Genomic DNA, 24,512 nt, shown 5'->3' on the forward strand with positions numbered 1-24,512 from the left:
GACGTGGGGGAGGGGCTGATTTTAGGGTCCGGACCTAAACATCAACTTGATTCGACTTCATACCATATTATGTGTACTGCTACACAAATATGTTTACCAATAGGTGATTCAGTGCTTACGATATTATAAGTAAATCGTTGTATCTAACCATACAGTTGCACCTAGTGCAGATTTATCAATGTTGTTTAACTAAAGCACGTGTCATCACCGTATAGTTGGCCTAGGTACATTGACAACACGATTATTGTGCAGATATTAGGTTGTTTGAAGGTGGTTTATGGTCCTTTACTAAACTAGATATTAAAGATAAAATGGATCTAAATCAGGACATTATTTGCAGCGGTTATCAATCCCATGTGGAAATATCAGTTACTTGTAAACACGTCAAACTGTTGTCTATAAGATTTTTTGTCACCTTGTTGAAACAATCTTACAGTAACTGGATATCTAGCCTAAAATTCAGTCATGTGTGATTTTGCTCTCTCCCTCTTCCCCTACCACACCTGGCATTTCGTTTAATGGCCGTATATTCAAACCTAAAATTACATTACGATCTCCCGCAGCGACATTGAATATGGTAATTACGTTTACATCGTACAGTTCAAGTTGGTTCTAATCACATGGTGACGTTGTTAACTCACAGGAAGAGTCAAATATCAAATAAAAATGTGTACCTTTTGTCTGGCTGTAGCTTAATTAAAAGTATAGGTCATTAGAAAAATGCCAGGCGTGGTAGAGGAAAAGCAAGAGACAAATCCTAAATTGACTGGATTCCAGGCTACAATGAATTATTGTAAATAAGTGGCTTTGATATCAGTTTTCTACTGTGTCTTTTCACTGGGCTCCTCGTTTGTTATTTCCTTCATTTCTTGCGCAGAGCCTTCCTCATTGACATCTCTCTCCTCTTCATCATAAGTGTCATAGAAAGCATCATCTTCATCATCATCTTCTGAGTCACTGTCATAAATACCAGACCCTACAATCGCTTGTCTGACCTGTCATCAACGTACATAAGAAAGGTGCTGTATCATGATATCCGATAGTTCAATGCGGGCATCGAATACTATATCTAACCTACTGGCGTGACATAAGGATCTTAAAGCCCCTCCCTCCCCCCCCCCCTCCTCATGGAAACGAAAAATAGACATCATATCTATGAACTTGATATGCCCAACGTTTTCTCCTTCAACAGTGTATTGGGTGGAACACACTTGTTTTGGTATTTTACTCTCGATGATAAATGGCATCTGATTAACATATCTGATGTAGTGGTTCTTATGTGGTTTTTATTTTTAAAATGTTATGTGATGGAGACTTTATCGTGTACTTTTTGAAAACAAAAAATGGGTTGTCATCATCTTTGTTTTTACCTATTACCAGTGAATTGTATGCAAAATCTGTCATTACTGTCGCCATTTCTTTACTCTCCCAATCCCATCATATAGGGGCGCTCTACTAAGTCACCGTGCTTAAGTCGAGTCTGGATTCAGATAATCATCAAACACCCTCTTATCCAGTCAGTGACCAGGTATATGTCGACGTCAGTGACTGAGAGTCAGAGCATATAAATGATCCAGTAAAACGCTTTCACTAGCATCATTTGGTAATATTTTCCATCACTTTGCTAATGCTTCATCCTTGTTCATTTGAAACCCAGTTTCTATCATTGTGACATATTGAGGGGTGTATTCCAAAATCACAGTAGAGGTGGTTACTGATCGTCGCAAAGTTAAGCTATCGTGTGCTTCTCTGCAAAATTAAATCTATCTGCATTGTTTTATACATACGTATAATCAATGAAAGTTTGAGACATGAACAATATGGAAAACATGAACATGAACTATTAAATAATGGGTTTCTTTCTAGACTGAGGCAAGTCACTGTCTTGTTGTCATTCTGATAGAATGAAGGCCAGTTGACAGAAGCAGACAGTATAATAAAGGAAGTCCTGATTCTTTAACATACCATAACTTGCACAAGCCAGATTTGCCCGAAATCTACTCACCTCATCAAGTGCTACTATGCCAACCAGACGTCCCATATCGATGACGTAGGCTTTGTTTATACCCAACAAACTAAACAGGTTGTGGACCTGCGCATAAAAAGGATTTTAAAAGGAGTATGGTCAACTCATGTCAATGATATCTATGACTCGGGGGGGGGGGGGGGGGTTATTTCTTATATGATAAGTCATGACATGCAACACATTTACAGGTATATATATATATATATGAAAACTCAGTATATGTAACATGGTAAGAGGACAATTGCCCCCGGACAACTGACCCCGAACGAAAAAAAAGCTAGTATTACAGATGAACGGGTTTGTCATTCATTAAAAAGTCATCGTCGGCAATTTGCGTACATTATGCTCACTACATTCACATGTTTTTTTTTGTGGGTATGGATAGTACTTAATGTTTGTGATCTGAGGCCTAAGTAACACTGTTCTGCTACATGGGGACATGTGAATATATATCATCCATAAACACAAACACGAAGTCATTTTTTTTATTGGAAAAAATTTATTTATTATCAGTTCAATACAAAATATACAGGTAACAAGATAGAAAACGAGTCAAAAGTAGAAAAAAATATTGAGACTCAGAATGTACATGTATGATGTATATCAGAATTCGCGTCGTAAGACTTTGGTGACAGTAAATGGTGACTCGGCTCGGTTTATCATGATCAGCCAGTGTTTAAAACTGTAAATTGTGGGCTATTCCCCATAGAAAATCTAGCATGTGACGATTTTCAAAATCTTGCACTATTGCATGGATTCTGGCTGCAGAATCTTGATACTGTCGACGTTGTGGTTGCGCTGATTCAACGGCAATCATTTGGTTGATGACGACGTTGTTTACTACCTGCTCACGTTTCAGAATATTGAGAAATCGCCATATATTTGGTAGTCTTGCTGCTAGACGTTCGGGCTTTCTTTCGATACTATAAGCGAACGAAGTTCGCAGTGAGGGCTTGCCCGAACGGATGTTCCATCCTCGATAGCAATGTTCGGTCGTGTGTTGTATTCTATCGGAAGAACATCCGAGGTCTAACAGATGGACTAAATATTTGGGTGATGAGAAGCAACGTTGGCTTGCATTCTGCGGTGCCATCCCTCTATATTGTAGTTGGTTCTTGGTAACTCGTCGTTGACTCGACTATTCGGACAATAGCAGCAAACAATACATTGCGGATACACTTTCAAAACCCGTCATGCAAACTACAAACAATCCATCACTAACACGAGAGTATAGTATTGACTAGTCAGTCATCACACATGCAACTTCCTATTCGAATGTATCGAAGCGGTGTGACCTCTGTCTGGCAGAAATGCTATATATCATATATATACTGACATATTGAATTTATTAAATAAACGTTCCGAAGTAATATCAATATAGATATGACCAACTTCCACTGTGGCACCCATATCACGTGAAAAGGAAATTTTGAAATTTGAAATTGGAACTTCATAGAACTATATCGTTAGTCGTCTAATGATCGCAACACCGTGAAACACTGTGTAACGGCTCGTGTGTATCTTACATGATACTGTTATATATATATATATATATATATATATATATATATATATATATATATATATATATATATATATATATATATATATATATATATATATATATATATATATATATATATATATATTGAATTAAACAAATTGAATTTATTAAATAAACGTTCCGAAGTAATATCAATATAGATATGACCAACTTCCACTGTGGCACCCATATCACGTGAAAAGGAAATTTTGAAATTTGAAATTGGAACTTCATAGAACTATATCGTTAGTCGTCTAATGATCGCAACACCGTGAAACACTGTGTAACGGCTCGTGTGTATCTTACATGATACTGTTATATATATATATATATATATATATATATATATATATATATATATATATATATATATATATATATATATATATATATATCTGTTTTATTTTTCTTTCATCAATTTGATTTAATGTATGCATTAATGGGTGAGTTTCATCTATAAATAGATATTTGGTATTGTATATATATATATATATATATATATGTGTGTGTGTGTGTGTGTGTGTGTGTGTGTGTGTGTGTGTGTGTGTGTGTGTGTACTACATAAAAAGGGAGGAGCACCAAGTTACGAAACCTTGGTCGATTTCAGTTTGTGATGAAAATGACTGACAGGAATATAAATAATCTTCAATGTAATGTTTAATGAATTGTAGAATATAAGGCTTAAATTCTAATTTAAAACTAAACTGAACAGCACAATATTCTAAGTCTATCCCATGTGCAGTGGATTAGCAGTATTCTAACTGGAGGTTATTGAGAATATAAAGAATAGACACCTAATTATGTATTCACATAGCTCACGCTGAATATATAACAGAAACAGCTCACCTTGTGCAGTGATGTTTCTCCGACCACATGCAGAGGAGAAGGGTCTATCTGGCAAGGGGCAAAGTTGACTTTTTCTGACAGCTGTTCTCTCTCCCAATCAAGTTGCTAAAAAGAAAATATGTGACATTTTTATCTTATGATAGGATAAATCCGTTGGTTAACATCTTGTCATAAGTTTGTGATCTGACAGTGTTAGTTTTATCATTATATTGGTCTAAGAAATTGAACCGTTAAAACAATGATTATCTGGACATATAGGAAGCAACTTGAAATATGATTGTTTTAGTGCATCAACTATTTTTAGACCTCCCAAAGATACATCACATACATTCTCATACATTGTCATATTGATTTTTGGAACCACGAACAATATATTTTACATCTCATATAGTTATCATAACGTTTTGCAAAGTTTTGAAGCGCTCGTAATATCATTGTTACTTTGTCGCTGTGTTTGCTTGCTAACTCCTTTGAAGGTTTTCGTACTTGTAAGCAAACTTTAAGCTATTTGATAATAAAATGCTCTTTAAATTGTTACTCCTGCTACCTTTGCTTATTCCATTTGTTAAGCGAAGCATGGATTCCAATTTCTTTGTCGGTCAGCAGCGCTTTGTTAATATGACTAGGCAAGTAAAAATGGTACCAACGTATAACCACCTGTGTCTCACTTTGCAAGGAAACGTTAACAGTCAGCTATTTGTCAGTCACGTTCCACAGACATGTACGCTGTGCAGAGTGTTGTGAAGTCATCAACAATTTATCATGGTCCGTTGCCATGTTATTATTCGGTTGAATTCAAATCAAGAGACATGTATGTCACACATGTAGCATCAGTAATGAATGCAATCTAACAAGCCACTTTTGCGTTTTATGGCACTCACTTTATATGCCAGCATTTTATTGCTTGTATTACTTACCTCCGTTGCATTCAAGTCGACGTCAACCTAGTAAATGAACAGGCAAAACACATCGGATTTAATACTCAAGTTCAAGAACGTCAATAATCAATGTAAGTTTAGTATGTATTAGATTTCTGATCACTCTTTCATTGAAAACTCGTCTGAGTGCATTAGCCATAATACATGAAACGTGGATAAAGTACATCGATCTCTCAGTAAAATGAAATCTTAAAACACATTAAGTGAGTGATTCAGAGAATATGAATAGACGGTGTGTGGTATATTGTATGTGACCCGACAGCAAAGTATAAAATCAACCAATAGTAACTCCCGTTTTGGGACACACTCATTGAATATACATTTTCTCCTTTGCAAGTTTTTATGAAGCCATACTAAATACCACGTAGATATGATATAAAATGATTCAGACATATTTTGTAAACGTTTTCTTGGATTTCTCTATAATACCCGTAATTACAGGAGATTTTATTGAATTGGTCAAGCAGTCAGCACTACTTATCTTCATGCACTACTCGTTCCTTTCTGAGAACATTGAGTTGATATTTTCCTCCATGACTTTTCGGGTCATTGAGCTAATTCTGTGTCTAGGAGATGGTCGACTCTAAGAAAGAAAGCAGTCAGATACTCAAGTCCCCGATGCCCAGTTAGATTCGTCTTTCCGCTAAGTTAATTATCATATCGTGCAGAAACCCCCGAAGGCGCGAAGTGATGTAACTTACCCTAGCAAAGGACGCCGGGATGTCTGATACCGTTGACTGTAAGTTGAGAGGGAGACAAGGTGAAAGAATATATGATTTAAATGACTAAGGGGTGTTTCTCAATGATATTACGCCAATTAAATTGCGTCTAATTGGTTTATGCATAAATATTTAATTTGTATGCCTCTTGTTAATCGAAACCCGAGGTTTTCAGTATGAAATATATTAAACTCGTTCTAATCTCTGTTACTATTAAAAGACAAGGTGCATTAGATTAACTATATCACCCTGTATCTGCGTGTCCAGTATATGTGCCAGTAAGGAACACATTCTCGCGTTTTCTTCTACCTTTTTGAAACTGATCCTGTGTATTCAGAAAGCTTTAGGTACTATTTAAATTCGCATATTGAATATGTTCAATTGCTGCTTTACAACATTTACCAAATGGTTTACACATTTTCCAGAAGCGCCACCACACCCCATACCCTAACACCATGTATGCGATCATAGTAATACCTTAGTTTTTCTTGGCTTTGCTTCATAGACAATGTCGATATCTTCATCCATTTTCTCATCATCATCATCATCTCTTCCGTTCTCACTGTCTTCATTCAATCTCTTGTTAGCTTCTTCTATCCTAGCAACTCTTCCAATTTTAGAGTCCACTAAATATTCCAGCTCTGACCGTGATATAACACCGACGAATAACATTCCGTCTGCAGATGTCAAAAAAAAGAGATTTTTTAATGGAAGTGTGTGTAATAAGACAACATAATATAACATAGTTTATTTCACTAATGCATAAAAAATATATCAATTTAAAATACATCAGAATTCTTTTGGCTCACGCGTTAAAAAGTTTATATTTAAAACACTGATAAAAACACAAGAGCACACACAAAGGATAGACACTAAAACGATAAAATAAAAAGAAAGACTACAATTATGAACATTTGGCTAATGGGTCATATCCATTCAACTGACGGACTGCTGAAGGATAAAAACTTTTCCTGTGGCGTTCCGATCTTGTGATCAATGATCGGAAACGCTTCCCTGATGGTAAATGTGAAAAGTGATCATTGGCTGGGTGAGTACTGTCAGATAGAATAGACCGTGGACAGAACTCTCATATTGTATACCTCCGCTACACTAGACTTTACTATGAAATTCTTATGTACCCCTCCCCCCCCCTGGCACTTTGAGCAATGCACTGGTAGCATTTGTATACCATTCTGTACTGAGTACCCTTACACTAGGTATTTACAGTGCTTTTTCCCAAACCGAGTCAAGGCTATTAAATGAACTCTCAAGTTCAGTGAGCCTGGTCACAAGGTTTCATAATGAGGTGGACACCATAAAGATAACATATAAACATCACTTACACCCTGTGGACTCTGAATTTAGTGCACAAGATGTTATCTGTTGAAGTTCAAACAAAATCCACGTCAGCAGCCAGTGAAAGTTGGTAGAATCTGTTAAAGTAGTATGCATGCTGTTATTGTTTATATCATTAACTAAATGCATACTCACTGATCTTGATAGTTCATTTAATAGCTTTGACTCGCTTTGAGGAAATGCACTGTACAGTATACAGTATACATGCATGATGTACCTTCCCGTAGTGATGTACTAAGGTTGCGTGGGGGGGGGGGAGTGTTTAATATTACTGGATATGTGCACATTTAATGATCTCGTGACCAATGCAGTTAGGTATATAGATATGTGCTAGGACAGTATGCACTCATTGAGTAAACTTACCAAGAGAGTCGACAAGTGGATATGTGCTGTGATAAGTCTGTGATAATAAATACTTCAAGTCCATATACGTATAGTCATACGTGACGTAATCAATATCCGTTGTCATTATTTCTTCTGCAAAAATATTATGAGTTCTGTAAACAAAGATGGATAGATTATCAGCATGTTTGCTGTCTTATTATTGCAATGTTACAATACCATTGCAGGAAGAAAATATTTGCAATATATTATCTAGTGTTTTCAAACGTTGAGGGTCATTAGCCATCTAGTTTTCCCTGTGTATTGATTGGTTGTAGAGCGATCATTCGGTCGCCAAATTGTGTTATCATTGTTACAATACAGTATGAATTTCTCTACAGACATGATTTTGCTATGTAGTCGACATCATAAGTAGATACTTCTCATTAAAGGGGCACAAGCTGAGTGTTTTGGCTTAGCCTATGCTGAATATTTATTAGGTATTCGCAGTATTGTACTTACCGGAGCACACTTACCCACCACTTGCAATTATCTGAACTCAAACCCGGTATCAAAAGGTAATTTATAAACGATCCGATGACGTAATTTGTCACACGTATAAAAAATGTTCAAACAATCCATACTATGCACTAAACTGTTTTAACAATGCCAGAAGACAATTGTAATGATAAAGGAAGCATGCATCGACAGTAAAATTATTTTAAAATAGTTTAATAGAGGTTATTATGTAAGTATTTTCACTTGAGTAAAAAACTTATAAATCATCTTCTTCTACTTAATCATTGTATGTGACTGATTTCATTGTACTCACCTGGCTTCACCTGTTGGTATGTCAGGTAGGTATGGGAGCTTCTTTATTTGAATAATACTGTCGAAAATGGATGGTTGTATAAGCAGAGATATTGCATTTGCAATAAGGACAGCTACCTAGAATGGCAACAATACGTTAAGGTACATGTAAGTAAGTCCCTCATTTTTCATAGGTAATGAATATTTCTGTTCGCCATGTGTATTTGACACTAAGTATTGTATTATATCCATTCTCCGTTGAATCACCAAATGGTAATGAATTAGTGTAAGCTGGCCACAGTGTTTAAAGTGTAATGTTTGGATGCTTATAACGAAAGAGATTACTTCTTGAGCCATTAAGTAGTTAATGTTAGTAACGCTTTTCAGTGTACCGGTTTTTGTAACTTTGCAATATGTGTCACTGTCATGTGCCATGTTGATGTCGTGTTACCTTATGCTATGTTGTTATCAATGTTATGTGTTGTATGTTATTTTGTGTATTGTGGTGGTGTTATTCTATGTTATGTTGCTGTTATGTTATTTTATGTTAACTTGATGTCATAAATACAATGCTATGCCACGCTGTGTTGTGATGTGATGTGATGTGATGTGATGTGATGTGTTGTGTTGTGGTTTGTCATATCATGTTATGTTATGTTATGTTTATGTTATGTTATGTTAATATGTGTTATGTGGTGTGTCTTGTGTTGAGATGTTATGTTATGCTATGTTATGTTTTGTTGTGCTGTGTTGTGTTGTGTTGTGTTGTGTTGTGTTGTGTTGTGTTGTGTTGTTGTGTTATGTTGTGTTGTGTTGTGTTGTGTTGTGTTGAGTTGTGCTGTGTAACGTTATGTTGTGCTATGCTGTGCTGTGCTGTGTTGTGTCATGTCGTATCGTGTCGTGTCGTGTCGTGTCATGCCATGCAGTGTATTGTCGTGTCGTACCGTGTCATGTTATGTTATGGTATGGTATGGTATGTTGTTATGTTATGTTGTGTTGTGTTGTGTTGTGTTGTGTTGTGTTGTGTTGTGTTGTGTTATGAACCCCAAGAATGTCTTACCATAATAGGTAATATATGAGTGATCTGGCCTGTCATCTCGGCTACAACGACAGACGTTGATACTGTGTGAGTCACACTCCCAGATAAGGCAGCAGCCCCTGGAATAACAAATTGTACAGCCAATATACTAGTTTGATTATAAACTTGAAAGAATACATTTTCAATGATTATAAGTTAATGATAACTTTATGGAATATTTACATGCACAGTTGGACGTATTTACGTATACATAAGACCCTACGTATTGTACATACTTCACTGTAATATCCACATAAACAAATGCAAGTCTAGAATGTTTACTACCTTCGTTGATGGCGCTTTATAAACATGTGATTCACATGCTTTTACGTGAAGAGTTTCCCAGATTCGGGAAGTCTTAAACATCAGTGGGGCATATAGTATCAACTGGTCTTGGTACATTAACGTACACCTGCACATTCGTTTCAAGAAATGCAAATTGTCTATGATAAACCATGCCAATTAATATCATAAAATAATTATTACAATCACGGACGATTTGTATATTGGTTTGGTACACCGTTAATCTTTCCTTCAAGTTTGTGAATTAATTGCGATCTATCTACATATTTTGCATTCTTACCAACAACAGCGTATCCACCTGGCACAACCTTAAGGAGTTGATCACCTTGCATAAAGCCATCAGGGAACCACGCCGCCATGGCCTCACCAACCAATCGACCAAGCGATGCGCCCACTATGAACACAGGCATGAAGATACCACAGGCAACAGGCATTGTGATCGACACTAAAGTCATCCAGAACTGAAATGAAAGACACGTAAATATTGCAAATGAAAAAATTCATGGTCCTAGATGAGTGTCTGGTGTTCGGGCAACGAATGAATGTAATGTAGTTAACGCAGTGAAGTATATCGACAATCATTTGGTGGCAGAAAAATCGAAATATGGTTTTGTGTCTGAAGGAAGTCTGATAATGCTGCTACACTCAAAGTGGCAATACGGATGAATGTTGGGTATTTATTTTGGATTTTTAATTTATAACAAAAACAATTATCCTAGCTTCCTCCTAGAAAAATCAATTTGAAATAACATGCCAAGTTCTTGTTTGCAACTCAATAAATTGCAAAAGATTGATACAATGTGTAAAATGTTTGTTATGGTGACGTAGAATAAATTACAAACATTTTAGACATTTATTTCACAGACAAGGACTTGGTCAATGTTGGTACATATTAATTTTTCAAGTAGAAGGCTAAGATGAAATTGTTTTATTAAATTGAAAAAAAAATCAAAAATAAATACCCAATCCTCATCCATTTGGCCACAAACAAGCCACACAGAATAGTACCATGATGAGTAATACTCACCGTCATGAATACGTACAATCCAATCGAAAGAAAAACATTGCCATGGTTACCGAACCAGTAGGATGCAAACTCAGCATTCTCTATTTCTTCTTGGGTGGCACCAGTCCAAGTTTCGTTGCTAAAGAAAGATGTCAGCACTTGACCTGGTGTTAACTGAGCATGATAGAGGAAAGGTTTTGTTAGTATATAAATGCAACATTTCCATCCTCAGACGTTAAGGTAGATAAGAGGGCCAATTTCCCCAAAAAAGTAAGGTTCTAGAAATCTATCCAAATTTTGTCACATGAAAACTTTAAATTTTCGTGATCCTTATGAAATAATTACAGAAATTTGAGGGTGCATCGTTTTGTTTCCAAAGAAACTGAATATTCTATTATCCTACAGCGTTCGGCGGCCATGTTAGACTCTAAGGTGGCCTAACATCATTTTAAACGTTGGCATGGTGACCTTTTTTTGGCTTGATTTTAACTGAGAATAAGTTTTATTGTACAAATTAACAGCAAAATTATGAGATTTGTATTTTTGAGACACGTTCTCAATCAGATTAAATTCTGATGTGGGGAATACAGCTTGATTTCTTTATTTACCTCTATTATTAACTTCGTGTATTGTCGTTTATTGTCCATTTTGTTGTTCCTGGAAAAGGTAGAAGGCGCTCACTCCCGGAACAATAAAATCGAACACAAATCACAACAAACGAACGAACGAACGAACGGAATAGAGGTAAATAAAGAATAGCATCGTACCATCAGATTTTAATCAGATTGGTGTATACTATATACGTTAAATCTTTTATGTTTTGACGACATGAACATGTGAAAAAATATATAAATATACATGTACTAGTAACTTCAAGTTGAATTAATATTACATTTTTGGAAATAAAATTACATATCAGTAAATGATAAAAACAGTGTATACCTCTCCAGCCATGAACTGACCAAATCCCAGAGGGAAGGTAAATGTAGAGATCACTATCGTTATAATCCCTGGATACAAGTAACGACTGAAATGAAAAACGGTCATTTAATGACAATTATATACTAGAAAGAAGAAAGATGGCCTCCACACTGCAAATTGGATCAAAAATAGAAAAGTTCTGTGAAATATGTGCAATGTATTGCAATAAAGATGAAATATTTCAATCGTATACTAACCGTGGTTTTGAGAGAGAGAGAGAGAGAGAGAGAGAGAGAGAGAGAGAGAGAGAGAGAGAGAGAGAGAGAGAGAGAGAGAGAGAGAGAGAGAGACTCACTTCTTTGACAGAATCGTTTTCAGAATAGTATCCCGTCTGTTGAATTCAACTAGTTGTCTGTGAAGAAATATAAAAAGTGCGCCACCAAATCCGCCGACTACCCTGTAACAAAGACAGTGACAGTGGCATTATATTCAAACCAAAGCTAAATTCTACTACTGTACAGACTCACTATCCATTTGTCTCTGTCTATTATATAGTCTGCAAGATACATCGTGTCGAGTGGTCACTCTGTCATTAGTGGGTTTGGCCGACAAGGCGTTTCTTACAGACCATCCGTCCATCTGTCAGTCAAGCCTATATGTTTTCGTCTTTAATATGTGCCAACACATTTGCCTAGTGATTATACATATCAATCATAAATTAGCCAAGAGTCATATCGTTGACTTATTTATAACGTCGAGCTATCCAAACCAACGTCATAAACCACAGGCCTCTTTACGGCACCGTCCAAAAACGTGCACGCCAGATCTGAGGTTTCGTTTTATACGCTCTGGCTTGCGAGAATGATTCAAACAAACCAACGGTTTAGATAGCCAAAGACAGCAACTCAGGATCCACAAGTCTCTAGTTCCACCTATAGTCACAAGTAGCTTAATGACACGTTTATCTAGTATTTATTCGTGAAAAATATGTATGTATGTATGTATGTATGTATGTATGTATGTATGTGTGTGTGTGTGTGTATGTATGTATGTATGTATGTATGTATGTATGTATATATGTATGTATGTATGTATGTATGTATGTATGTATGTACGTACGTACGTACGTACGTATGTATGTATGTATGTATGTATGTATGTATGTATGTATGTATGTATGTACGTACGTACGTACGTAGGTATGTGTGTGTGTATGTATGTATGTATTTATGTATGTATGTATGTATGTATGTATGTATGTATGTATGTATGTATGTATGTATGTATGTGTGTGTGTGTGTACGTTAGGTAGGTAGGTAGGTAGGTAGGTATGTGTGTGTATGCGTGCGTGCGTGGATGGATGTGTGTATTTATTTACTTATTTATTTATTTATTCTTCAGTCAGATATTATCATTCTTAATGGTCTAGGTATGTCTATGTATAATCTAATCTTCTTGTCACTTTACTGCAAATCAAATTGTACAGATCAACGAGTGATAACCTTACCGGTAATCTAATAAACTAATAAGACACGCAGAATGCTTAAAATCTTATCAAGGAGGAGACACCATTATCAAATTCACGTCTATAGGGCTTGACTTATGCTTTCTCTTTTGTGCATGCGTCGACTGAGGGGTAATATCAATCAAGCTTTGCCGTCAATTAGATTTTAATCAGGGTGGACAAGTGAAAGAGTATGTTATAATCTAAATGTAATTGAGTGTACATAGCTATGACGTCACCACTTTAGACCACATCAAGGTCGTCGTACTTTTAGTCTTCACTGTATAATTATATTATATAATTCCACAGACGTTGATTTTATCATGAATTACCTGGTGACGTCAGTAGCTGACCTACTTTTTTGCAATTGCCACTAAGATGTCTTTTTACTGTAGTGTTTGAAATAAACGCTATATGTCGCCATCGTGATCTTTAAAGGGTTGTAAGACATTAATGACATACAGGGTTTCAACAACAGCAATTGCACCCCCCCCCCCAATTTAACCAGCCCAACCTCGTTCCCACACACCATATTGACTTCCTATTCCAACAACTGGAACTGGAACAGTGCTACGTACGTACCTCGATTGAAGTCAGGGATGGGTACGCAAGGAGAAATTAGCAATGTGTAAAACAACACACATCTCTCGACACAAAGAGTTGAACCTAGTCTAGTTCCTATACAGTATCGTTACGGTTTAAACCTTCGCTCACAGTCTAGTCAAAGTCATCACTCTAGAAGTCCTGAGATGCATTAGATGTAATTTAAAATCCATCCACAGCCACCCACACAGTCATTAACATTATGTCGTTGTTAAACAATCACAAAATTCTAACCAAAAACACAGTTCTTCATAAAGTTAGTGTTTATTGGGGGTGTTATGTACTATCCCAATATGGTATATTTGACGGTCAGCTCAGGATGCTACTTATACACTGTTTACTGCACTATAGCAGCTGGGGTTCATTGATTGGATGAACAACTTTCTGTGCTGATTGAGGGACTTTGACCAGACGTGATTAGAAACCACAGTTGGCATCCAGACTAAGTCGAACCGAGCGTATTTGAAAACGTCATTCGTATAAGTTGGAAGACAACAGCAGCTGAAATCTCCAAGATGGTAAACACACACTCTGGTACAACTCACCCGATCATGGCATAAACAAACACTTCAGTGACATCATATGCAAATTCCATTCGAAACGTAGTTTTGTATAATGCAACGATAGTTTCTGAAAATAGAATTATAAACGCTGTATTGCCATCAAGAACAATTACATGTAATTCAAACATGTAAAGGAATTCACTCTTTGTAACTGGTACAATGTTACTTGGAACTTATGCTATGAACTACAAACGTCAACAAAATTCTTCAGAAGGAGAGTGCAGTGTTTGTGAACTCACAGTCTTGATCGATTAAAAACATTTTCTATGCATTTGGGCAAAGAATGAAATCACACAAGTGTGAAATATCTGACATTAAAATTCAGTTATCCTCAATACATGTACTAGTAGTTTGACGTCATATAATGGTGTTCTCTGAAAAAATTAATGCTGAAAAAAACTACAATATTACAGCATTTGAATTGAAATTGCATCTTTTATTGACAAGCTGAGAATTTAGAAGTTGATTGTCCGCCAGTTTCTGAAGTAAAATATCACATCTTCATTTCATTTCATTTTGGTACACGTGCATACACTTTTCCCCTTTCCTTAGTTATTTGCGATTCAACGTACTGATGCCTCGCTTCTTCCTCCCTTTTGTATTGTTATCCGTTGTGTAATGTTCTTTTTCTGTTGTGTAAACTTTTGTAAATGCATATAATAAAAAAAAAAAAAAAAAAAAAAAAAAAAAAAATGGTGTTCTGTGAGGTTAGGCCTTAAAAATGTTATATTTTGATACCTTCCTTTTCGTCCCAAACAGCTAGCAATCTGAACATTAACGCTGCACACGTTGCTGCAAAGAAACCACGCCAATAGTTCCGAACGGCAAAATGTGAAGTGGTTACTTCGATACTGAAGAGGAGGCCCCCTATCGGCGCTGAAAAGGTACACGCAACTCCTACGGCACAGGCGGCAGCCAGCATGTCGTAATTTTGATATTCATTCTGAAAAATAGGGATAACGCTTGAATTTTTGTAATATCTGATGTAAAATTCCGACCAAGAAGAGTTGTGTCTACAGTTTTCTCCTGTATGTATGTATGTATGTATGTATGTATGTATGTATGTATGTATGTATGTATGTATGTACGTGTATATATATGTGTGTGTATGCGTGCATGTGCATGTATATACATGTAAATACCATTTTTTTTTACATTGACCAATACAGTTTGTATATAGAAGCCATTCATAACATCAAAAGAAGTGGAATATTTTAAAACTTACCACGTAACTATATCCACCGGTTAGTTTTCCTATCCATCGATTCAGTACTGTTGCTACTATGTTTGCTATGTGAACAAATGGACCCTGTGGGAAATTAATTTGAATATGAGCGACTAGAATTTTATGTAGAAATATTCCCCCATCATTGTATTAAAATATATACTTTAGTAGCAGTTAAAGTTGTTGTGGTTGCTATGACTATTTTTGATGATGATGTTGTTGTTGTTGTTGTTGTTGTTGTTGTTGTTTTGTAGCCAGCACTGACACCACAAGTTTCGTCGTCGTGTGATTTATGACATTGTTGCATTAAAGCCTAATCATGTAGGTTTTGATTATTTACTACCAGTAACTTCAAGTTCATTACATATTATGTCAAATACTTACCACTTTGCCCAAAGGCAGACTGGTCCCCAAAGAAGTGGCCAAGCCAACAACTTTTGAAACGAGTGTTCTTAATGATAAATATTCCTTTAGGACTATACCCCGAAGTATAGTTTTCATTTCTGGTATACCGGAACCTATGTTAGAAACAAAAGTTTAAAAAGGTTATCACCCAATTCTGCAATCATTTCAACTGAATACATACATACATACATACATACATACATACATACATACATACATACATACATACATACATACATACATACATACATACATACAAATATACATACATACATACATACATACATACATACATACATACATACATACATACATACAATGTACATACATACATACATACATACATACATACATACATACATACATACATACATACATACATACATACATACTATTTTAAGCATTGCACGTACATCAGTTTAAAATGACAAGTGACGCACGAAACAAGACCATGCCATTTTTACAAACACCATTCATGTATTGTGCCAATCGTTTGCTTATTAGAAAAACACCCTGTGGTTAAATTAAATGGTTAAGTTCATGATACCTTTGGTATGTTATGAACTGTGCTGCGTTGCTTTATTTTCGCGAAATTCTTGCTCTACAAATATATATGCAAGTTTTGGGATTTTACACAAATTGTTAATTGACCACAAACTGTATTGTATTGGATTGCACACAATTATAGATTATGTTTCTCAACTTCGAAATCCTAGCAGCTATACATATCACTCCTTATACCGGTATATTTTTTTCTTCACTTTCTCCTAAGCCAAGCAAAAGAACATGAAAAAGGCTGAAATGTTTACAGTAGACAATGAGATATGGAACATCATAACGTTTAGGTCTTAAACTCCATGAAAAATAAAGGATTTTGGATAATTGAACAAATACGACTTCGTACCTTTAGCGTTGGGTTCCACGTAGTGAGTGAATGCAGTCGAAAATACAATCAGGATAGTTGGATAGCCAATCCACAAGAGATATTGAGGAAATGGGTGTCCGTCTAATTTATGGAAAACATAAACTTGACCTGTACGAACGGAATGAAGAAACAAGAGATGACTCAATGTGAAATTCTGATTCAAATTCAATAATTGTTAGGATAAACAAAGGAACCTCTCTCTCTCTCTCTCTCTCTCTCTCTCTCTCTCTCTCTCTCTCTCTCTCTCTCTCTCTCTCTCTCTCTCTCTCTCTCTCTCTTTCTGTCTGTCTGTCTGTCTGTCTGTCTGTCTGTCTGTCTGTCTGTCTGTCTGTCGGTCTGTCTGTCTGTCTGTCTGTCTGTCTGTATCTGTCTGTCTGTCTGTCTGTCCCCCCCCCTCTCTCTCTCTCTCTCTCTCTCTCTCTCTCTCTCTCTCTCTCTCTCTCTCTCTCTCTCTCTCTCTCTCTCTCTCTCTCTCTCTCTCTCTCTCTCTCTCTCTCTCTCTCTCTCTCTCTCTCTCTCTCTCTCTCTCTCTCTGACAGCTACTCCCTCTGCTATCACAGACCTCAAGATAACATCGTACGTGACATAAGCTGTTGCTTACCTCTCTGGAAAAACGAAATACAATAATCAATACCGAAGGATAATAAAGCCATTACAATTCCAAGGAGTGCTAGGAATAACCAATCATCTCCCAAACTAGAATGTGCAAGACTTCTACACCACTTAATTCCACCTATAGAGGGCAGTATTAACAAGTAATACGGTCAATTCGCATTAGAAATATCACTATATCCCAATCATATTTGTGTTAGGGATATCTTCCCTGCCGACGAACCTGAATTCGAAAACAGTCATCAAGATTGCATAAAAGTGTGTTTGCTATTTTCAATGTGTATTCCTATTAGGGGTGAGATCAATAGTTCAATGTGGGATAAAAAAAAAATAAAACTCTTTTAGTTTGGGAACGAGGGGGGTTGAACCATTTAAAAATAATATCACTTTTTAGGGAATTGGTTTGTACCCCTAAAAAAATGTAAAAATCAAGAAATGTAAGAGTTTTCACTTCAGTAAAAATGCATGGGACTAGCTAAAGTGTCAATAACAGAGCACTTCTTTGTTGTTTCCCATTACATATTATTATCATTTACTACTACTACTACTACTACTACTACTACTACTACTACTACTACTACTACTACTACTACTACTACTACTACTACTACTACTACTACTACTACTACTACTGCTACTGCTACTACTACTACTACCACTACTACTACTACTACTACTACTACTACTACTACTACTACTGAATTGAAAGTGTTTGTGATGTCTCAAACAATTATTAATGGCCAATTAAGTTAGAGGGGGTGGGGTGGGGGTCTTGGGCCCAATTTAGTTTTTAAGCCTACATTGAACTATTGAACTCGCCCTCTATATGACGACATTGGTTATGACAGGAGGTTACAAGACAATTACAACATGTACATATTATGTAGAAATGACTGGGTAATCGCATCATCTTGACATTAACCAGGTACAAAAGATACTGTAATAGCATGGACGCACCAAGTATTATAATCATTATCCACAAGTTCACAAGTCAGTGGTAGTTTACTACTCTTCCCTCACCTGACTCTGACTGACACCTGACTGTTCAGAAATGTATTGTGATTTCAAAAAAACGTATATATCGTGTTTTTAAATTCTGCAATTATATAAACTTCAGAACTCGCCTGTCTGTATCAAATATTGGAACAACCTTCCATCACTGGTTCAACAAATGCAAGTATATAACTTTAAGCAGTATTACTGATAGCGAGAAATTGGAGTGAGAAAGTGAAGGGGTGAAAGTTGAGGGTGGAGAGTGAAAGATGTTAAAGCAGATGAGTCGAAAGAGGTATCAAAGTGGAATATCAGTGTGGCATACCCTTCAATTTATGGAGGAGCGACTCTGAAGAACCACTGTGAAGTCTAATAACTCGTCGATTTTTTATTTGTTTCGCCTCCCATCGCCGCAGTTTTTCTTGTTCAAGTCGCAATCTGACAGCTTCTTCCTTTGCAAATTTTGCAAGGTCTTTACGATATTGGCCATGCATCTGATAAGAAAGGAAAATCCGTTGTGTTATTATTAAATAGAAAAGAACATAACAAAAGATCATATTATACAATGTTACCCTAACCTATTCCACTCCACCGCACAACTGCTATAGAAAAAAAAAAGATTATCATGTCTTCCTACTTGAAAAAAAATCAATGTGAAAAAACACATGTGAAGTCCTTGTTTGTAACTCAATAAACTGCAAAATTTTAATAAATGTCTAAACTGTTTGGTATAGCACGTACAATAACATACGTTTTACACCTTTATTGAGCTAATGTGGACGTTTCGCTGATCTTCCCTGTCTCTCGAGTGAGAATTATTATTTAGTTTGTATTAATTTTCTTTTTTGTTATTTCGTAAGGGTTCTTATGTTTTGGAACTGTAAGATTTGTACTTCTGTTCGGAAGGCTCAGACCACTATAGATATACATGTATATAGTGGCTTCAGTTAGAGGTGTGGGCTAAGCCTCCATGCATACATACCAATGGAGATTATACGTGCCGTAAGTTGAACTTTATTCAAAATGCATTTGTTCCATGTTTCTACATGTCAGTGAATATTTTATTCACGCACATCACGATGTCGTCGGAGTGAGACAATACTTTTTGTCTGTAGTGTATAACCAAACCATATTTACCACGTAGATATCAGTCACTTCACATGTATTATATTATATGCTACATGTGTATTTGAAGCTCACAAATACGTCGGGCGGAGGATGGGGGGAGGGCAACTCCAAGGGTGATCGTATGGGATGGGATGGGATGGGATGGCATGCTCCGCGGAGAGATCTCCAAACCGAAAGTGTTACTATGCCACATTTTACGAAAAAGAGAGAACATTACTAATCCCAAAGCCCAAAGTTTCGTATATTCTCCACACATTAATTGGTTGTGTTGTGGCTTTAGAAGCCTAATATGATAGATATACGCGGAATATCATCACCCTATTTTGTAATCGTGGAGGAGAACTCAGATTTGATCTTCACCACTCAATAGAAAAAAAAGCAGTTTTAAGTCTCAACATGAAAAATGGGGAAAAGTATACACTTTCTCAAAACTGAGGGCGCTATTAAAGTAAAATGATTCCAAGCTCACGGACTGTCCACATATATTGCAGTGTCTATGATAGTTGTGCCCCTTTGGTGAATTTAGAAGTTTATCCCTTAAACAATTCAGTAGTACTTTCAAGCTTGAGGCGAGAAAGAGGACGGCCTTGTTTCATTATATGTATAGCAAATGAGTTTTTTTTTTTAAAAGACACAATAATTTGAACAGAATATGTCAGATAATATAACAGTAAATCTTTTGAACGGAAGCCTTGTTGTTGAACGATAATTATATTATGAGATTTTCTGAAAACAATTTAATAAAAAATTGCGTGTGCGAGCCTGAGATTAACGAGGGGGTGAGTGTACAGATATCATATATTAATCAAAGAATGAAACGATATGTTATCATTAGAGCAAAGCCAGTGCGTTAACCATTGACTGGTGTACAGAGTGATTGGGAGACTGACAGACGGGAGAGGGTCAAATCATTATCGTCACGTCAATAAACTAGAAATTCTGATTATATTTACCGTATATAACATATGATTATGTGTGATGAAGGAGAGAAGTCGGAAATCTCAAAGAAAGCTTAATGCTGCAATGACAACGTTTGTTTGAAATTTAAGCGGTAATTATTTCAATACAATATTTACTAGGAATATTAATAATAGTTTTAAAAAACGATATATTAATATGCATCGTGTATCACTGTTATAGGTTGGAGGGACGGGATTTTAAAACTGTCTCGTACAAAGTTACATATCGGCGTTAATTTGGAATCGATGGATCACACATTGCAATTATATTACCATGTTTTGAAGTTATATCTGGACGTAGGGTTTGCGATAATACAGATAACGAATTTAAATGGCGACTGACCCTAGGTCTATAGATAACGAACAGTAAGCTACACGGTGGTATGCAGAAAGGACATTGTACTCCGATTACAACGTAATAAGTTGCGATTCGTGAAAAGTCATATTTAAGTTAAACGAATCAAAGTGTCAATACTGTGGCGGAGTACTGAGTTCTTGATGTTCTACTCTGGATGGGATTTCGGGAGTATATACGTCCTATCATTACAAATCTTTATCGAACGTTATTTCATTTGACACACTATGCAGGGAAAAGTACTTGAATAGGGAAAGGTACTCACCATAGTTGGCTGATAGCCTAGCTGACTTGGAGATTCTTTTAAAATCTTGCTCGACATACTCGGTATTCAGCAAGACTTTACATTCAACAGTTATGGTGAATGTACAGTAACAACGTGAATAAAGTTCGAACACATGATTGCAACTGGTTGAATTATGAACATTTATACAGACAGAGATAACACTGACTTAGTTAAAGGGGAATATTGATGTAACTGCGGTGTGTTTAATAGCAAATATGTTTGTCATGTTTTACGATCATAGTAAGTCCTGCCAGTGGGGGAAATGGTGTCCAGCATCTGTGCCCCGTCGTCAGCTAAGAGCTTACCTACAACAGTGTATATAGCTATTATATTCGAATTGAAATCGTCCTATCCTTCATATAATTATGTTAGCTGTCCAAAATTCTTCCTTTTTATTCGAAATGCCCAACTAATCCGATGATGAAATTAAAGTTGTAACATCGTATTGATCGCGTGAAAGTTATTTGTCGACGGAGTAAATACGTGAAATGTTCAACTCTATATTTGTATCTCTCTGAATCCCTCCCTCCCCTCCCACTCTCTGTCTATCTCTCTGTCTGTCTCACTCTAATTGTCTGTCTGTCTGTCTGTCTGTCTGTCTGTCTGTCTCTGTCTGTCTATCTCTGTCTGTCTCACTCCCATTGTCTGTCTGTCTGTCTGTCTGTCTATCTCTCTGTCTGTCTCACTCTCATTGTCTGTCTATCTGTCTGTCTGTCTGTCTGTCTGTCTGTCTGTCTGTCTGTCTGTCTGTCTGTCTCTCTGTCTGTCTCTCTGTCTGTCTCTCTCTCTGTCTGTCTCTCTCTCTTTCTCTCTTAGAATCATTAGCAAAATATTTCGTGCCCCCGCTTTCTGATCAATAAATCTTTCAAAACCTCCCTTCACACCCCCATTTTTAGTTGTCCTCCATTTTTAAACCTCCACCCATCCCAAACGCCGTAAATTCTGCTTGTTCTCTAAAGTACAGTATAGTGCAGTGCAGTGCAGTGCCGTGCCGTACAGTACAGTGCAGTACAGTGCAGTACCGTACAGTGCAGTGCAGTGCAGTACAGCACAGCACAGCACAGCACAGTACCGTGCCGTGCCGTGCCGTCCGTGTAGTACAGTACAGTACAGTACAGTACAGTACAGTACAGTGCAGTGCAGTGCAGTGCAGTGCAGTGCAGTACAGTACAGTACAGTACAGTACAGTACAGCACAGCACGGCACGGCACGGCACAGTACCGTGCCGTGTCGTGCCGTGCCGTCCGTGCAGTACAGTACAGTACAGTACAGTACAGTACAGTATAGTACAGAGGAAGAACAAGAGGAAATTCACACTGAATGAAAATCACAAATCAGCCGAATACAAGTCGCAGCATTTATTTCAACTAAACGTAATTAGGGTAACAATATGATATAATATGATATATGTAATTTTCCAATACAATTCATAAAAAATACAATGTGGATATTGTCTCCTCCTGCTTGTATAGTGTGTACGTATGACGGAACTCGATTCTGACAGTCAAGTACCAGCAGGACGAACCTTTGCATAATTTCATTCTTAAATCAAATATAAAGAAGTCCGTATAAATACACTGGTAAGAAGACCGGGAATGTAAGACAAACGATATCAAATATTGAGATAGAAAATTAGAGCCAGCAACACTAACAGAAACTTGTTTAATTGTACCGTAGAAGCCGCTCCAACGTTATCAACATAGACAGTGCCTTTCTTTCCTTTAACTATGCACTCCATTTCAACTACAGCTACGGTGGTCATCGATCCTGTCATGTACGTGAATTCTCCACGGCCGCCACTTTTACTATAACATGCACCACCTTGAATAAAGAAGAGGCCTTACACGTAAGCCTTACATTGTAAAACAGAGATTAAGTATCGTTACAGGACAGTCACATTACAGTGTACCAAAAAAAATCATTTTGTCAAGGAATTGTAATTACCGAGGGATTAGGGAACGAGCAAGGTGTTGCATAAAGGCAGATATAGGCATATTCTCATGGCCATCATTATTAGATAATAGACTTACTGCGCCGAAGCCACAATACATTGTGCAAATGTACCTGGTAAACATATGCTACTGAGGTGTAAATTGCTTCAAATCATATCGTTCCCAAAAACCTTCATACCATCAGAATGTTCAAGACTTCCTTTCGCACTCGAATTTTTTCGTGTTCCCCATGTTCCATTCTACCCCCCCCCCCCCCCCCGCTCTAAATTCTACTGGCTCCCTTATATATCATGAGACACAATCAATGAAATCGGCTCCCCATTTCCCCTTCATCTTTCATCATATGCATTAATACAGTTTCCAAAAATGGAGCTTATGTGACGGCAGAGAAAACTTACCAACTTCCCCTTGCTTGTTTGCAGCAACAACAGCGCCACCAAAGTCTTTAAATCTGTAGGCGATTCGACCCAAAGCTTCGGCTGCAGCTTCAGAGGGACTCATGCCTTGTCTCATATTCTCCACGGTTTGATAACTGGAAAATTATACATAAAATAATTAGATATTAGTTTCCCAAAATTTCCACAAATAACAAAGATTTCACTATAAAAGAATAGAACCAATCATCCAATGGCACTGAAGCACAACTGCATTACATGCAAATATTGCTAAAGGAATGGTGACACATGTGACATGTTATTTGTCTATGTGAATTCGTTGATACCAGGACATATCGTCATACAAGTTGTTTAGGTTTCCTATCGGCATGGCCATACACATCTGTGTAGAATTTTGAATGCCCACCCAGTACTCACTGAAATCCCGTAATGGAATGTCATTCGGCCGGTGCTGTGGGTTTAGTCTTAATTGCGTGTCTGTGGACATGGCTTGGTTTTGATAATTGACCCAGAAAGTCGAGTCAAGCTCACAGTGACGGAAAGTTGGCCCTGATAATATGAATGGCGTATCGATGTATAATACTAGTTATGAAGTAAATGTTGATTGTAATTACAAATGTGGCCAACAGTTGGTCTAATTTGCATATAACGCAAATCAAAGTGACATGTAAATATCCTGTATAATGTCACCTTTGTGCCAGGTTTGAATGGAATTGGATACCACAGAGAAATGTCAGAAT

The 24,512-nt window shown here is 36.8% G+C and overlaps 2 protein-coding genes across 2 annotated transcripts in view; both read right to left on the bottom strand.

Annotated features, from left to right (window-relative positions):
- Positions 1-821: 821 nt before the first annotated feature.
- Positions 822-21,461, bottom strand: LOC144446880 (chloride channel protein 2-like). The gene is made up of 21 exons (XM_078136724.1): positions 21,405-21,461; positions 19,023-19,191; positions 17,694-17,825; positions 17,072-17,200; positions 16,147-16,280; positions 15,763-15,846; positions 15,276-15,480; positions 14,520-14,604; positions 12,223-12,324; positions 11,889-11,973; positions 10,968-11,120; positions 10,221-10,401; positions 9,620-9,717; positions 8,582-8,697; positions 7,792-7,925; positions 6,550-6,749; positions 6,055-6,090; positions 5,333-5,359; positions 4,416-4,520; positions 2,006-2,092; positions 822-995 (listed from the first exon to the last, which is right to left on the bottom strand). The coding sequence occupies exons 1-21, from the start codon at positions 21,459-21,461 to the stop codon at positions 822-824; spliced, it is 2,493 nt and encodes an 830-aa protein (XP_077992850.1).
- A 1,576-nt stretch (positions 21,462-23,037) lies between these two features.
- LOC144446881 (N(4)-(Beta-N-acetylglucosaminyl)-L-asparaginase-like) overlaps positions 23,038-24,512 on the bottom strand; it is an 8,339-nt gene continuing 6,864 nt past the window's right edge. Inside the window, exons 10-11 of the mRNA XM_078136726.1 lie at positions 23,776-23,909; positions 23,038-23,246 (exon numbers count right to left, since the gene is read on the bottom strand). Of these exons, the coding sequence (XP_077992852.1) occupies positions 23,038-23,246; positions 23,776-23,909 (343 nt within the window). The remainder of the gene's footprint in view (positions 23,247-23,775; positions 23,910-24,512) is intronic.

This window comes from Glandiceps talaboti, chromosome 15 (genome assembly GCF_964340395.1).
Source record: "Glandiceps talaboti chromosome 15, keGlaTala1.1, whole genome shotgun sequence".
In the NCBI taxonomy this organism is placed as follows: Eukaryota; Metazoa; Hemichordata; class Enteropneusta; family Spengelidae; genus Glandiceps; species Glandiceps talaboti.